The sequence below is a fragment of the Balaenoptera musculus genome, chromosome 1, assembly GCF_009873245.2.
Source record: "Balaenoptera musculus isolate JJ_BM4_2016_0621 chromosome 1, mBalMus1.pri.v3, whole genome shotgun sequence".
NCBI lineage: Eukaryota > Metazoa > Chordata > Mammalia > Artiodactyla > Balaenopteridae > Balaenoptera > Balaenoptera musculus.
Window position 1 is genome coordinate 115,690,081 of NC_045785.1, and position 18,241 is coordinate 115,708,321.

The window sequence follows — 18,241 nt, forward strand, 5'->3', positions numbered from 1 at the left end:
CTTCACTGTTACACATCCTGTTAATCTTTTTTAAAATTAAATAATAATAATAATAACTGATATGAGTACTGTGAATATAAAATGAAAGAGTAGGTAAGGGAACTTTTTAGATATTGAAGAAATAAATATGATTATTGTTTAGCCCAGTATCCTCATTGATTTGGAGTTACAAAGTGTAAAAAATATTCCATTATAATCTGTAAATGCTATAAAGATAGGTAAATCACAGAAGACTTCCTCTGTCAGATTAAACAATAGTTCTTATGTTAGAAAATTGGAAGTCATACCCAAACTGCTACATAAAAATAAAGCATGCACAGTAGTTTTAAAAACTGATTTGTTAGCATTTTAAACTTATGGATATAGTTCTTTGAACAGATATGTGTGAACTCTCATTGGCTTCCAGAGACACTGAACATTTTTTGAGAACAGAGGATTTTCTTGATGGCGTCTTTCATGTCTTTGTTCCTCAAACTGTAGATTATTGGGTTGAAAAGTGGGGCAAGGACAGCGAACATCACTGCAATGTCCTTGTCCAGTAGTGGTGGGAAAGTGACAGAGAAACGCAGGTACATGAGCGTCACGCTGCCAAAAAACAGGAAGAAAATAGTAATGTGGGCCGCACAAGTGGAGAATGCCTTCTGACGGCTCTTACCTGAGGGAATCCTCAGGATCACAGTGATAATTCTTAAATAGGAAAGGGTGATGATACAGACAGAAATCAGGATGGAAATAGCATGAATCACATCTTCAACACATCATGGATGTGTCTGCACAAGCCAAGCGTAACACAGGTTCAAAGTCACAGAAGAGTTGATGGATTTGGTTGAGACCACAGAAGGGAAGGGTAGAAACCCACACAATCTCTGGCAGTAGCACAAGAAAGCCAAAGATGCCAGCGCCAGTGGAGAGCTGGATGCATAGTTGAGGGGTCATAACGGCTGCATAGTGGAGAGGCTGGCAGATGGCAACATATCTGTCAATGACCATCACTGCGAGGAACAGGCCTTCTGTGACCCCAAGTGAGTGGAAAAACTACATCTGCAGGAGGCAGCTAATGAAAGAAATAGTCTTCTCTTTACTGACAAGGTTGGAGAGCATCTTTGGGACGGTCACTCTGGTATACCAAATCTCCAGGAAGGAGAAGACACTGATGAAATTATACATGGGATTGTGAAGATGTGTATCCAGCTGGACAGCAAAGAAGATCATGAAATTTCCAACAATAATGAACACATAAATAAAGAGCAAAGGAATGAAGAATAAGAGACTACCTTTCTCAAATGAGGGAAATCAGAGAAATAAAACTCAGTCACTATTGTCTGATTCTCCCTATCCATATTTTCAGGTGTTTCACTTGTTGCCTGATGGAATCAAATATAGAGTCAGAACTCTACCTGCATTCAAATAACAATAGAAACTTTCTTTTCAAACAGCTCAACAGCCTTGAAATGAGGTTGATTAAATTAAATAAAATATACTATGTGAGCTACTTTGCAAATTATAAAGTGATCGTGTCTAACTTGCAAATACTTTTTTAGTAATGATAATACTTTGTATTATCAACTCTTCTGTTGGCTAACCAAACAAGTTTGCTATTTGGACGTATAAATGGGTACGAACTCTCCTGAATGTCAATTTGGCAATTTTTATTGAGAGTCTTGAGACTGTTTAAAGCCTACCTTTCACCATATAGCCTAAGGAAAATATTTTAAATATTAAAATATGTACAAAGATATTCACTGGAATATTTATAGATATTTTTATCTATCTCTCTAGATAGATAGGTAGATAGTTTTATTTTTGACACAAAATATTGGAGACACAAAATTAATTGTGACAAAATGATCCCCTCTGTCGATATGAATAAGACCATTTTTAAGTAGGTATCTTAAAAACCAAGTGCAGTACTGTCTTCCCTTGCTGGCCTCATAATTAACAAAATAGAGTAAATGGAAGAGCCAAATATCATACTGAATTCAATTTACTTTAAAGCACATCACCTTAGACCTGTGTGATATATCTGTGCATGCAAGTTAATCTTAACCTGGGTTAGTTAATAGTCAACAGTAAAGAGGGTTAGTTAATAGTTGAAATACTCTAATCTAGAAATCACACTCTAGGAGTGGTTTGGTAACATTTCAAAGACTTTAGTTAGTGGTCTACAGCCAGAGGCAGGTAGCTTCAAGTATCCAGAACTGCATCTTCATCATAGGGCTCATTAATTAGCGTAGAGCAGGTCTCCTCAAGTTCAGCACTATTAACATTATGCACCAGATAATTTTTTGCTAGGGGTTGGGAAGTGAGGGGCTTCCCATGCATTGTAGGATGTTTGGCAGCGACCCTGGCCTCTACATGTTAGATATCAATAGCACCGACCCTTTCTTCAGCCATGATAAACAAAAGGTCTCTAGAAATTGCCAAATATTTTTGCAGGGGACGGGTGGGAGTAAAATTGCCCCAGTTGAAAACCAGCGGCATACAGAACTTTAGATTTCTTTTTCTGGTTAGAAGCCAAGTGACTGAATGTGTGGACTGGCTAGAAATAAACCTAAACTATTTCTTGAAGTGATATTAGAATGTGAGCTTGTCAAGCAGCTTATACAGTGTGGAAGGGTGAATAGGTCCATGATTCATTCATTTCTGTGCTCCTCCCTTAACATAGAATCCATCACCTGATCTCACCAGGTTAGCTTTTCTACCAGTGAGAATTTTGTTACATTTTGTCTTTGATAGAATCTTTCATTCATTCTTCTAATCAGAGAGCCTAAGGAATAGAGTTGGGACTTCCATGGGCTTCCAAAAACAAGTTTGATAGTGGTTTTTGTGCCTCCTAGCTAATAAATGTTTGTGCACATGGCAGAATTCTGAGACCTGCCTTCATTGCATTAAACTGATAGTTTAGCTATTGGAGATGGAAATTCTATAATTTTGTGACATGATAGAGGTATTAAGGAGCACTATGATGGTAATCAGACTGTAATGTATAAATGCATCAAATGAACAGTTACACCTTAAACTAACACAATGTTATATGTCAATTATATCTCAATTTTTAAAATTTAAATAAAGAAACAGATTAATCAGCAGAGGTGAAGAGTCATAGTTCTAGTGGCCCAGACAAAATTTAATAGATGATTTCTCCAGGGCTAATGTCCTAGACAAAATTTAATAGGTTACCTTATGACCACCTCTAGTACTACAACACAGATTCTCCAAAATCCCTCATCCCTGAACTACTTACTGTCTTTCCCCCTACCTCACATGTCTACAAAATGTCAGCAAAGTTTCCACAATCTTTCTTCATTTAAAACCAATGGAAAAAAAAAAATCTGGTTCCCCGTATTCTTCACCAATGTATAGCAAACAAAACCATTCACCCATATGCCAAAGTACAGAGCCCACCCCTCATCCTGTACCGACCTCTTTCAGAAACTGAAGGCTGCCTCCTGTTTCCCAAATATCTTCATCTTCATTGTTCTGCAGTCCAGCAAATCAGGTTATAACCACAACCACAAATCTAGCTTCTCAGAGAATAGCCCAGTGGGAGAAAGGCTTTCTTCTGAAGGGTTCTCCCCTAATGCCTAGAGGAAAGCAACTCCATGTCCCATGTGGTTAATTAGAGGAACACTTGCTGCCATGCTCCCATTCAGGAGGTTGCAATACCTATGGGAAGCTAGGTCTTTGAGTCAGGCTAGAAATCAGAAGGAAAGAGATACTTAGTTTCTTTTCTGTCTAAGGGGTGAAAGAATTGTTTATATAAAAAGTGTCTGCTGAAACAGAGGAAGGGTAAGGACCAAAGGAGTCAAGCTAACAAAATGTGGTTCAAAGGCAGAAGGATTTTCTCCATTCTTCACTGAAGGAGATTCAGGGCAGTTCAGAGATAGCACAGCACATCTCTGAAGTATACTATAGAAGATTCTGTCAGCAACTGCACAGTACAGCTCCGCAGAACTTCTTCAGAAGGATCCAGGATATCAAAGGACCATTATCAGTCGTGGCAGGAAGGAGGGGCTCACATGCATGAGATTTCACGGGTCTAGTGAACCCAGAGGCAGAGAGCCCCAAGGAGCTGGAGTGAGGATTTCACACTCCTTGACTGTTTGATAAAGCTTACATTTAAACTATTTTGGTCTAGTTTCCTACCACTGGCTCTACTTATTACCTCTTTTATCTTTGATATCTTTAGTTTCTCTTTTACTACTGACTCCTTCCCCTCTCTTTCAAACATGCACATTTTATTACTGTATCATAGTATCTAAGACACAGTATATCTACTATACCTCAGAGAAAGTTAACCTTGATTACATTGCCAACTCCAGTTTTTTCATCTTTTCATTAGCAAACTTCTCAAACGTCATCCACATTGACTAGTTCATTTTGTATCAATTTATTTATTCATCCTCCACAGACTATGCAGAAGCCATACGGCTAAAATTGCATTAATTCCACATTTGCCAATGATCCTCTAACCACAAAATTTTATTGCCATTTTTTCAGTTTTCATTTTCCCTGACAATATTCACTCAGCAAATATATCTAAAGCGGTTTCAAGACATTAAAAACGGGGAATAATGATAATAATAAAGCTAGATCATTTCCAAATTTCACCCATTGATCATTTATTTGTTCTTGTAATTCTCTTTCTTGATTTTCATGATACAGTCATGTCCTTGTTCTCTGTTAGTTCCCTGAACACTTTGGAAGAAGATCGTATAATAGACTTAGGTTCAAATTCTGACTCTGTCACCTACTTAGCTACATGGCAATGAGGGATGATGCATAACTCATTTCAACTTTAGTTTCCTCACCTTTAAAGTGGTTGAGAATAATGCCTAATTTACAAGAATACTGAAAAAGATGAAATGAGATGAAATACATAAATGCCTTAACATATTTTTGGCACATACTTAGTAAATACTATATATTATTATTAATTATTATTAAACCCATTTTCCTCCACCTACCAATTATATTCTTTGTCTCTCTTGTCGTTCCCTACACTTTTTTTCTAGTATCTGGTGCATCCTCATAGTTCATTTATAATCTCTACTTAAATAACACTTATATCTGTGTTCATAGGCTTGTCATCTCTTCTGAAGTTCAGTTCTTCATCCTTAATGGCAATCAGAAATTTCTACTTAGAAGTTCTTTCACATCTCAAAATAAATAACATATCTATAACTCATCTTATAATCATCCCACTCCCTTACTAGCTTTTGCTTTAGCTGTTGCTTGATCTGTCAGTAATGGTGCCTGAAAACTAACTCAAACTTAAAATCTGTCTCTTTAATGGTCATCTTTCAGTTGTCAAATCCTATTGATTATTCATATATATTCTTATCTTTTTATCTTCATTATTACTGTCTTATTTAGCCCATTACCCCAGACTATTGCAGAAAAGAGTCTGATGCCTGAATGGTGATGAATAAATGCTAGTTACATGAATTAATGATATTTCCTACTTCCATAATTTCTCTGCATTCTACACATTATCAAGGTGCAATTTTGTTCATTAATGTTCACTCAAAAATTACTTAATGACTTCATATTTCTTGTAAAATATATTTTAAAAATCCCAAATCTAGGCATTCAAAGGCCTCCAAAATCCACCTAACCTGACCCTCCAATGCTGTTTCTCCACTAATTCACTCTACAAGCCCTCTATTTCAAATCAAATATATTTAATATCCTACAAACATAGTTCTTGTATTTTCACTTCTAGACCTTAGCTAATCCTCTTCATTAAGCATATGTTAATTGAGTCCCTGGGCTGTACACTAGAAGTTCAAATATGAATAAATAATTATAGATAATCATCAAATTTAGGCACATATCTAGATAATTTCAACAACATATGTATGCATTAGATGCTTTAGTAACACAAAAGAAGGCCCCCAAACCAGCCTGGGAATAAAGAAAGACTTCCTGGAGGAGTGGATAATGTGCTGATCTTGAAAAGTTGGTAAGAATTACAGAGGTGAAGTGTGTGCACATGTTTTGGGTAGGGAGAAGAAAGGCAGGGTTGAAATTTCAGGAAGAGGGAAGAACAGGAAAAAAACCAAAGCACAATGGATCAACATAGCATTGTGAGAGTATAGCTACAAAGAGTTTGGTTGCTGGGACTTACAGTGTAAGGCAGGGAATAGAGTGGGAAATGGGGCTATAGAGATGTGTAAGCAAAAGCTCAGGAATGTCCTTTATTTTCTCTGTCTTCCTTCTTCTTAGATAAACCAAGTCCTATTAAATGATACTGCAAGTTAAGTGAAAAATCATGATAGGGAATATATATTTGGGGATAATTAGTAGAGTTGTAATTGAAGGGAAAAGTTAATGTTTAGCTAGATTTGAGCTCAGAGGCTCAAGGTTCAATTTCTTCCCTGCCTTGTATTGCCTATGTGAACTGGAGCAAGCCTTTAGCTGCTATGAATTGTTCCATCTGCAAAATGGGAATAACTCTTGTCTTGGCTTCCTCATACAAATAACTGTTTATTTTTAATTGTGGTAAAAAGCATGTAACATAAAATTTACCAGAGTAAACATTTTTAAGCATACAGATAGATATTTTTAAAGAATTAAATGAGATGTGTATTTAAAACTTCAAAAATATTATTATTATCTCAGCAGAAGAAATGAAAAACATAGTGAAAAATGAGTGAAAAGCTGAGAAGAGAATAGTGTTTACTGATGGTCTATTCCAGAGAAGCATGATCCTGAGTGAAGTCTATTTTGACTCCCATAGCTATTCTGGGCCCCAGAGCCCAGATCTATACTCCGTTATGAGAGATAAGGTTATTTAGCCACAGGAAAGATTTTGAGTCCTGACCCTGAGGAATGCCTAATTCCTATGTGACACTTTTCCCCTAATATGTCCCTTAGAGGGGAGAATGAGATGCACCACATTTTTTAGATCCTGCGTTATTTAAAGAGAAACTCCCAGGAAAGACAATCTTTGCATTCTAGATATTCCCTAAAGAGCATTCAGAAACATCTATATCCTTATTGACAAACTAGCAGAGGGGGCAGGTTGTTGCAGAGATTCTGAGGAGAATTCTTGTGGTCTCAGGCAAGGTACATGCTAAAGACTATTAAAAGGACATTATCTAGTTAAGACTGCTAACCTGCCTTTTACTGTTATTGTGCCTGCCCAATAATTTCCCTATACCCTTAGATCTTCTGTACCCAAATTGTCCTGGCCTTTCAGGGTAAAATTTTTTCAATATATGGAGTAAAACTTCATATTTTTAGGACTTTATCATGTAAGTAAAGAAATTAGAATAATGAGATAAGAAATCTAGAAGCGACATTAGGAAGAATATAGTTCAGCTAACAGCTAAAGATACTGATAATATCTAAGGTGTTTCCAACACTAAAATGTTGAAGTTCAAAGAATTCTGGATTCCTGGGAACTTTCAGAGGAATTTACTGCTTTTTTCCGGGATTAAAATCTAATGCAAGTTTCTTTTTACTCTACAAGGAATATTTGTAGGCTGAGCGCCTTGGGCACTGATGATTATCTTCATTCCAGGATTTTTTAAAATGTACTTTATGTGTCTCAGGAGCAAAAATAATGTTTTGTTCAACTTTATTAGCCCCTGAACCTATGGCAGTGACTGACACATAGCAGAGGATCAATAAATAATTATGTTAATTGAATAAATGTATAGATGATTAATAACAATGCAAACTTACTACTGAGAAAAGCCTCACTCAAAGCAACAAAGTAGTCACTCTATTTGCCTTTTATGAGCCACTTAACTCTGAACTTACTTTTTCATAGCCCCATAGTCTCTTCTTGCTTTATCCATCTGTGCTCTCCATAATGACTACTCAGCCTGGCCATTTTCTGGTACTTTAGGCTGAGAAATGATAACACAAAAAAGACAGAGAAGTGGCTACTTCCATCAGAGAACACTCAGAACTCTCACATATTTCCCCATGCAGGCCCTCTGCCCTTCTGCTTCACTGGTGCCTGTTCCCTTCTAAAGTCTGTCTCTCCTACCTTTCTTTCCCAAGGCTTGAGACATAAGGCAAGAGGCATCCTCTATAAGTTAATTTTCCTAGCCTTCAATGCATTTATTTTAATCTGTGTATGACCTGAAAATAAAAAAACACATTAGCTCTCTCATCTCACACCTAGTACAGTCTTAAATATATAGTGGTACTCAGAGTAAGAAACAGAATGACTGATGAATCCTGATCTAAATTTCCCACCGTGGTATGAATAATAGTAGTGGCTTCTAAGACCTACAAACCAGGCTTCCAGTTATTGCTTTGGATCCTAGCTATGTGAATTTGGGCAAGTTATTTTTCCCCTCTGGCTCTCAATTTCTCTACCTGTAAAACAATCATAATCATCTCTCTACCATAAGTAGAAATAAATGAGATAAAATATGTAAGGTGCCTAATATCGTGACCACCACATGGGAACTCTTCAATAACACTATTTTGTTTATCCTTTATGATTCCCTCTGAGGAGCTTTTTGTCTACCTGAGGGAGATAATGCTGATATTCAGATATTTAAAATGCAAAAATACTGTTAGACATGATGAAAGAGGAAAATATACTTTTTTTTTGAAAAAAAACCTTGCAAGTCATATATTTGATATTACATAGTTCATATTATTATTAGTCATATATAGCACATTAAGTCAAATCAATTCTAGTCAACATGTGTATCATATCCAATAGATCATGAGCTTAATCAGCAAGCCACATGAAACCATCAACCTGCTTGGCATGTGTCCCTCTTCTCTCTCTGGTACCATAACCTTTGGGGGTTTCTATTAATGAGCTTTATCAGACATCTGGTTCTTACTTCAGGACCACCCCACCTAAAATCGCCCACTCTTTCCCTTTAAATAAGACATCCTGATGGACTAGTGACTACTCAGCCCATGCTCACACATAACTGTGGTTTCATGCATTTGGTATTTTTTAATTTTTAAAGGGATGCTGTAACTCAGCTATGGCCATCTGAAGCCTTAACATAGCCAAATAAATTGTAGCTGGACTTTAATTGAATATTATTTACCAACATCATCAACCATAAGTTGCTATTCAGTCAATGGTTACAGGACATGAGGGAACTGCAGACACACATGCACATATGTACACGTACATGCATATGCGTGTGTGTACACATACACGTATACATACTTATATAAGTAGGCATATATGCATATGCATTGAACAGGTAAATGACCTGTTTAACAAACCCCTGTTACCCCCAATAAACCCCATGCTCTACATGCCTGTAAGGCCCTGCCAAACCCCCAAAACAAGGCAAAACATACAAATACATAGAATTTAGCTATCTACCCAATAAACATGAACAACTTAATGCTCAAAATTAGATAGACCTAGAGAATAAACCCTAATCATACCAATAAACTACTTAGATATTTACCATTTATATAGATAGACATCTCCCTAGATCTATCAAGCATTTTTTATCAAAATTTTAACACTAAATCTAACATAAACCACATAAAACAACTATATACATGTTACTTCACTGTGTAAAAACAGCTTGTTAACGTAGCTTAAAATCTAAAGCAAGGCACTGAAAATGCCTAGATGAATTTACCAACTCCATAAATACATAAGTTTGGTCCCAGCCTTTCTATTAGTTTTTTGTTTTTTTGTTTTTTTTAATTGGGGTATAGTTGTTTTACAATGATGTGTTAGTTTCTACTGTACAGAGAAGTGGCGTTCCCTGCGCTATACAGCAGGTTCTCATTAGTTATCTATTTTATACATAGTAGTGTATATATGTCAATCCCAGTCTCCCAATACATCCCACCTTCCCTTCCTTTGGTGTCCATAGGTTTGTTCTCTACATCTGTGTCTCTATTTCTGCCTTGCAAACCAGTTCATCTATACCATTTTTCTAGATTCCACATATATGCGTTACTATACGATATTTGTTTTTCTCTTTCTGACTTACCTCACTCTGTATGACAGCCTCTAGGTCTATCCACGTCTCTACAAATGACCCAATTTCATTCCTTTTTATGGCTGAGTAATATTCCACTGTATATATGTACAACATCTTCTTTATCCATTCATCTGTCAATGGACATTTAGGTTGTTTCCATGACCTGGCTATTGTAAATAGTGCTGTAATGAACATTGGGGTGCATGTGTCTTTTTGAATTATGGTTTTCTCTGGGTATATGCCCAGTATATTGCTGGGCCATATGGTAATTCTATGAGAGGGTTTACTTCTGGCAGTGAGGATCAATAACTCTTCTATGATAATGGGAACATTTACCGGACATTGGCAACTTGGATTCCAACAGGAAGAGATCAAGAAAACAGAAAGGAGAAATGACATAAAAATAAAAATGCAGGAAATTTGTCCTATATGGCAGAGCTGATGGGTATGTAGAAAAATATTTGGCTTAACAATTTGACTGGCAAATAGAGAAAGACAAATGTCATATGATATCGCTTATATGTGGAATCTAAAAAAATGGTACAAATGAACTTATTTACAAAACAGAAATAGAGTCACAGATGTAGAAAACAAATTTATGGTTACCAAGGGGGGGAGGGATAAACTGGGAGATTGGAATTGACATGTACACACTACTATATATAAAATAGATAACTAATAAGGACCTACTGTACAGCACAGGGAACTCTATTCATACTCTGTAATGGCCTATATGGGAAAAGAGTCTAAAAAAAGAGTGGAGATATATATATATATATAACTGATTCACTTTGCTGTATATCTGAAACTAACACAACATTGTAAATCAAGTACACACCAAGAAAAAATTTTTAAAAATTAAAAAAAAATAAATTGAAATCTATAAAAGGTAAAAGGAAAAAAAAATTGACAGGAACCTGATGAGAAAAGGCAATAAATATCAGGCTAAGATCTTTGGGTTTTATCCTTGAACGTTTTTGGAAAGACGAGGGACAGTAAAAGCCATGCTTGGAAATGTTCATCTGTAGAATGACTTGATGGAGGTAAGAAGACCAGTGAAAAAGATGTTAAAATAGTCAAGGTAAGAGATAAGCATACTGCTATCACTGAGTTTAATTAGCCTTGCAAAAAATTTAGTTGTCCTTTCTCCCCAACAACTAGATGCTGGCCTGATTTCTTTTGCAGCTGATTTTTGTGACACTTTCTTCACAAGATTGTCGTAGTTATTAGAGGAGGTTTTTTGTTTGTTTGTTTTGTTTTGTTTTAAATTCAGGATGATTTTCTCCCTTTGGCTCTTATATGTGGCCTTTCTAGGAGGGATGGGATGTGTAGGGGTGAAGTTACATGTTTGCTCAAAATTCAATGGCCACTACTGAGGTACAAGGTGGTTCTGGTGAGACTCTTGGCCTGAGCAATTATCAATATCAACAACTGAGAGAGGAGAAGGGAAGGAACTTACAGAGAAAACAGAGGAGAGGAGGGATAGTCCTGATATCTGGGTACTTACTATCTAGATGGAAAATAGACTTGTTACTATGAAACCAACAGAAAAGAGGCAGAGAGATAAAGCTGAATACTTTAGCCAGACTAAGATTAGATATCAGAGCTAGAAAAGATGGGAGAGCAACATGAAGACTTATTGACAGAAGGGATGCTGATAGTATTTTCTATTTTTAAATTGCTTTTCTAAAGAACAGGAGTTGAGAATAGTTAGAAAGAAAGGCATGTGTTTTAAAACTAAACACAGAAGGGCAGAGAGTGGGGAGAAAAACTCAGAAATTAAAGTGACTGAACCTCCAGAAAATATTTCCAGAAAATTAAATTTGTGTGCTGCTTTGTGTTTTCTTTGTATCATTTGAAGATGTTTACAAAAAGATTCATTTAGGGGTCCAAAAGCAAATATTTCAGATGTTTCTGGCATAGAGGTGCAGCTGAGAGATATTTCTAACTGGCCTGTGTAGGGCCCCAGTGTCAGCTTAAGTAACTGATTACATAAAAGAGTGAAGCAATTTTCAATGGGTAATCTCCATCCCAATTCCAGGAATTTCTTTGTCTCCTTTCTTACTTTCCCAGATGACACAGGTGATGACCAGTGGAAATCAGAAAAGGGTGACTGAGTTCCTCTTCTCTGTGTTCCCACACCTGCATGAATGTGCCCTCTTACTCTTTATTCCCTTGCTTCTCATCTATGGATTGATCATAACAGGAAACCTAATGATATTCATTATCATCCAGCTGGACATGATCTTGAACACCTCCCATGTATTTCTTCATCAGAAAAAAGTTGATCTTGAACACCTCCCATGTATTTCTTCATCAGTGTCCTCTCTTTCCTGGAGATCTGGTATACCATGACCACCATCCCCAAGATGCTCTCCTGCTTAGTCAGTGAGCAGAAGACCACCTATCTTGCTGGTTGCCTCAGGCAGATGTACTTCTTCTACTGACTTGGTCTCGCAGAAGACTGTGTCCTGACAGCAATGGCCATTGACAGGTACATAGCTATCTGCAATCCTCTCCATTACCCAACCATCATGACTCCCAAACTTTGTATCCATCTGACAGCTGGATCCTGTCTCTGTGGCTTCCTCCTGTGCTTCCTGAGATTTCATGGATTACCACCCTGCCTTTCTGTGACTCCAATCAGACCCAGCAGATCTTCTGTGACTCCACACCTGTGCTGAGCTTGGCCTGCACAGATACATCCCTGGTGGTCATTGTGGATGCCATCCGTGCAGTGGAGATCCTGGCCTCCTTCCTGGTCATCGCCCTATCCTACAACCAGATCATTGTGGTGATTCTGGGGATGGCCTCGGCTGAAGGCCGTCACAAAGCCTTTTCTACCTGTGCTGCCCACCTTGCTGTATTCTTGTATTTTTGGCAGTGTGGCTGTCATGTACTTGCGATTCTCAGCCACCTACTCAGTGTTATGGGACACAACAATTGCAGTCCCTTTTGTTATCCTTGCTCCCTTCCTCAACCCCATTTTCTATAGCCTGAGAAATAAAGATATGAAAGATGAAATTGGGAGGCTTTTCTGCTGCCAGAAGAGGGCTGGTGGGGTTGGGAGCTAGATTGAGATCCTAGAGAGTCTGAAAAAACTCCTGGGAAGTTCAGCATTGCGCTGTTCCTTGTCTTGTTCATGATTATGCTTCTCTTTCTATTGTCACAGCTACTTGTTCTATTATTATAAGCAAGAATGAAAAACTGCTGTGTCCAAGTCATTGGTAGCAATCGTATAGCATGTTTACATCGACGCCTTTAACGTGGTTGTGGTAGCTGAAAACAGTACACGTGGGTTTTCCCGCTTTATAGTGCAGGCTAGGTTCTTCCTTACACTCTATCAGCTAGACTCCTGACCTTCTCTTCTGTGGTCCCACGTGCTGGTGAGGCCAGAGAGCAGGACAGAAGAGACATGAAAGACACCATGGTTCTTGATGTTGCTGTTAACTTTCCCCCAATCCTCTTTCCAGTAATGAACCCCATGTTGTTCAGCAGTCCACATCAATAAACAATTTCCTGACACTAGAGAGAAGGCTTCTCCACTTTTAGCTTATTTAATCCACAAAGTTAATTAACAGCCATGTTCTGATCATGTACACCATGTGTTGTAGAATTTTAGGCCATTGGAGTGACATCAAAATTAATAACGGTAATAGTCTACTATATGTCTCTAGTAATTTACCATTTAAAATATTTTTACATATATGAATCCTCTCCATGTTTTAAAAAGAACTAAAGTAATTAGGTCAGATACCACCATTATTTAAGTGTTGGAACAAAAGCTTGAAGAAGTTTAATGACTTGCCTAAAGTCATATAGGTCGTTGGTGACAGAGCTGGGACTTAACCTAAGAACTCTACTTCATTCTCTGTCCCCAGTAAATACATATTTTCATTTAATCTGTTCAGTGTTCAAGAAAAGAAATTATACAAATTTTTCCCCCAAAGTTTCATGATATCTTACCAGTCTTCGATGAGTACTAGGAGTCGTGTGTTCTTTCCTCTGTGAATTTCTCAGTCCTCAGGTGATTGTGGCATCATGGAAAGACTATTGGACTATGGGGTTCAAGGACAAGATTTTATACCTTTTTCTGCCACTAAGTTTTGCCTTTTCCTTGTCTGTAAAATTACATGTTTGGATTATGTCAGTGGTTTCCCAAACTGATGATTCCCAAACTGATCATCAGAACCTATGATTGAGAAAAAAGTTCCCAAGAATATTCTGATGATGAGTCAGATGTGGGAATGGCTGGATTAGATAATTACTAAGATCATTCCTAGCTCTAGGGCTCTTTGATATGCATAAGAGATAAGATTTTTTTTAAACTGTCTGAGTTTATGGTAAGGGCCTTACATGTATTGACCTATTTATCCTCACAAAAATCCTGTGAAATAAATATTAAACCTTCTTTTTTTTTTCCAAATGAGAAACATGAAACACAGAGTTTCAATAACTAGTCCAAGTACGCAGAATAAATTGTTAGGAATCCAAGGCAGATACTCAAGTCTATCTGATCCCAGAGACAGGTCTTTATATGCCATGATCTTATGCCCATTTTACATAGCTTTGATCCTAGACCAATTACTAAACCTAAGAAGAGTTCCAAAGGAAATATGGTATTCAGTGAGTAAATGTGATGACTAATTAAACAGAAAGTGGTAAAAGGGTTTATTCCTCCAGATTTCAAAATTTATTTATTTAAAAAAAAGTTTGAATAGCAATTTTATGTTAGATGCTCTGTTAAGTACAGAGGGTTCACTTAGTGGCCTTTGGAGTCTAATGAATCATTATCACTACTATTTTTTTTACAACAAGTTTTTTTAATAAGAACTGGGCAAAGCCAGCTTTCTTTTCCGAATCAAAATGCAGAACAAATGGAAATATTATGGTATTTAACCTTCACAAGTTCGAGCCTCCACAAATAATGCAACCAAGTTTTACAATTTTAACAGCCCTTCTACATACACTCTATCTTCTCTATCTTAGTTCCAAATTTTATCTTCATTCCCAAATATGCCAATTGCATTGTTATTTAAAAAGAAGGAGCCTTCCCAGTTACTGTCAAAAACTACTATTTAGCTTACCCCTCCACTACTCAGCAAACTGCAGAGAGGATGGAGTGTAATACGAGCAGTACAGAGTCTTACGCAATTCATGAGGACCACTTAGTCCTTACATGAATCTGGTTGCTAACATTTCTATTATATTGTGACAATAACTCCCGACTGTTATCTCTGAGAAATGAGGGGAGTAAATTCTTAATAAAAGACACCAGGTACAAAGCAACATTTTACTTTTGTTGTGATTAAAAAAAAAGTCACATTTTACAGATAAAATGTAGAACCCTGAAATACTGACATTCTCTTATCATGCACAATGCTGAGGTTCTCTTACAATTCACTTTAAAACTGCAATTAAAAATGTACAAAAAAGAAAAGAAAAAAAAATCAACCCTCAAAGTATCACTGCTATTAATGTGTCATTATTCATTGAATTCACCATTTTTCTTGGCATGAAATATAATGGTTCCTATAGCCTCATTGTTCCCAGCCATTAGGCTATTTTATTTCCTCTAAACTTTCCAAAGTTTAGTATTTGTGCTTCAGGTTGCTTTGAATATGTACCATTTTTTGTCCTTCCCTCTCTTTCAATCCTGCACATTGATTCTTTTCACAAGGATAACCTTAACCTTTGGAATGGAAGCTCTCCTACACTGTTGGTGGGAATGTAAATTGGCATAGCCACTATGGAGAACAGTATGGAGGTTCCTCAAAAAACTAAAAATAGAACTACCATATGACACAGCAATGCCACTCTTGGGCATATACCTGGGGAAAACCATAATTCAAAAAGATACATGCACCCCAATGTTCATTGCAGCACTGTTTACAATAGCCAAGACATGCAAGCAACCTAAATGTCCATCAACAGAGGAGTGGATAAAGAAGATGTGGTACATATATACAATGGAATATTACTCAGCCACAAAAAGGAACAAAATAGTGCCATTTTCAGAGACATGGCTAGACCTAGAGACTTTCATACAGAATGAAGTAAGTCAGAAAGAGAAAAACAAGTAACATGTATTATCGCTTATATGTGGAATCTAGAAAAATGGTACAGATGATCTTATTTGCAAAGCAGAAATAGAGACACAGATGTAGAGAACAAACTTATGGATGCCAAGGGGGGAAGAGCGGGGGTGAGGTGAACTGGGAGATTGGGATTGACATATATACACTACCATGTATAAAATAGATAACTAATGAGAACCTACTGTATAGCACAGGGAACTCTACTCAGTGCTCTGTGGTGACCTAAATGGGAAGGAAATCTTAAAAAAAGGGGATAGATGTGTACGTTTAACTGATTCACTTTGCTGTACAGCAGAAACATTGCACACACGACACAGCACAATATTGTAAAGCAACTGTACTCCATAAAAATTAATAATAAAAAAGAAATTATTGGTGACACCAATGACAAGCCCATATCAGGTTACAGTAGCAAAAGGAGAAGGAATAAAGAAGGAAGGAGGGAGGATCTGTCATACAGGTGGAGGCAGAATTCAGAGGAACGAGACTAAGATGATAATTCCATCCATATTCTTCATTGCTTCACTCCCTTGACCTCTTCCTAGGCCCAGCCCTATTTCAGTACAGGAGTATCTCCTATGTATAATAGTGCCTTTGCTTTCTGCTTAAGATCATCAGCATGAGAGAGTAGCTATTTTCCCCGTTTGTTCTGAACTTGAAGTTACCTTTGGAGACATAAAGTTGTCTCTACACCTGTGAGGAATCACTCTTTAGCATATCTGAACAAAGGTAATTTAGCTTCTGCTTGAACACTTAACCAAGGTAGTCTCCTACAATGTTAGGTAGTTCTAATTTTCAGATAGCTTCTCCTTATTAGAGTAAACTTAAGTGGTCACTAAGACTAAGGATTTGAGATCATACTGTTTGAACATGAACCTTGGCTTTTCCACTTTCCAGCTGTACAACCATGGGGAACTAGCACAGCTGTCCTGAGCCTCTGTATCCCTGTCTGTAATATGGGATCTTCAAGGATTTTGAAGACTAAATGCTATAATGTGTATAAAATGCTGAACACAGTATTTCTATAATGCTTATCAAATATCAGTTATTATTAACCAATGCTTCTGTTACTTTTATTATTTTTCTGAGCTGAAAATCACTTCCAGACCCCTAATCTTGTACAACTCCAGGGGATGTCATTCAATCTTTAGTTTTTGCTTTCTGGAATCCCAGTAGCAAATGCTGGGTTACCCAAATTTCACAACATAAATTACACAGGGCCAAGAACTGAAACTGTGGTATGAACTTTTGGCTCAAACAAAAGAACACCTTGCCCTTGCACACATAAATAACAGAGTCTTGGTTAAGATGCAACAATGTCTCCCCATGTTGGAAATTTACTGTCTTTCAGAAGACACAGTTCTTTATGTTTTAAAACTAAAAAAACAGTGAGTTATAACTAAACCCTTTAGCAAAAGAGTCAGTACTCTCAGACCATAGGATTAAACACTGCTTCTCTAAAACTGGGATTGGAGGCCCTCGTTCTCTCCATTTAAATTTCATTTCCCTCCGGCAGGGATTGAAACCCCAGGGAACAAAGCACCAGGTCTGCATAAAGTACATATGTTGGCTATGCAAAACCCTGGTTTGGGTCATTTAGCCAGTGATATCCCTAAATTAAATACTTATTTTCCTTTAAAAATTAAATGTTTTATTGTTTATTTTGCTATGCTAGATCAACTTTCATATATCTTATATCTTTGGATTTATCAACTCCCACTCAGGGTAAAGTACCAAAATCAAGGAGATAACATTTATTTTTGATACATATCTCTCCTTTCAATAATCTCTTCCCAACCCATCCCCTTCGTCCATTTAAAATCACTATGTTCAGAGAAAATAGTCAGTAAAATATCTATATTTTGAAATAGAATTTATTTACAAGAACTTGTTTTCACATGCAGAGTCCCTGATTCTGATTTGCTCTGAAGTTTTGGCAAGTGTCATATCTAAGTCTAAATTTCCAATTCTGTAAAATAGAAATAATTATTGCTTTCATAAATACGGCTAATTATGATTTATCCTTTACTTTTCAGTTTAAATGTAACTTACTCAAGGAGAGAGTGCCTGTGTATTTTATTACTAATTACCACAATTTAAATTAATTAATTGTAATTAATTATAAATTAATTGCCATCTTAATGTCTAGAATCTTCAAATCTTTTTAAACACCTTAAGCACAGGAACTTAAAAAAAAAAAAC

At 36.8% G+C, this 18,241-nt stretch overlaps 2 protein-coding genes across 2 annotated transcripts; one reads left to right on the forward strand and one right to left on the reverse strand.

The window, feature by feature from the left end:
* Positions 1-392: 392 nt before the first annotated feature.
* On the reverse strand, positions 393-1,340 carry LOC118904078 (olfactory receptor 6K3-like). The gene is given in 3 exon segments (XM_036869846.1): positions 393-756; positions 758-1,286; positions 1,289-1,340. Coding segments are annotated over 3 exon segments (945 nt in total).
* Positions 1,341-12,026: 10,686 nt separating this feature from the next.
* LOC118904118 (olfactory receptor 6K6) lies at positions 12,027-13,015 on the forward strand. Its single transcript, XM_036869981.1, is given in 4 exon segments — positions 12,027-12,195; positions 12,240-12,533; positions 12,536-12,812; positions 12,814-13,015. Coding segments are annotated over 4 exon segments (942 nt in total).
* The last annotated feature ends 5,226 nt before the right edge of the window (positions 13,016-18,241 follow it).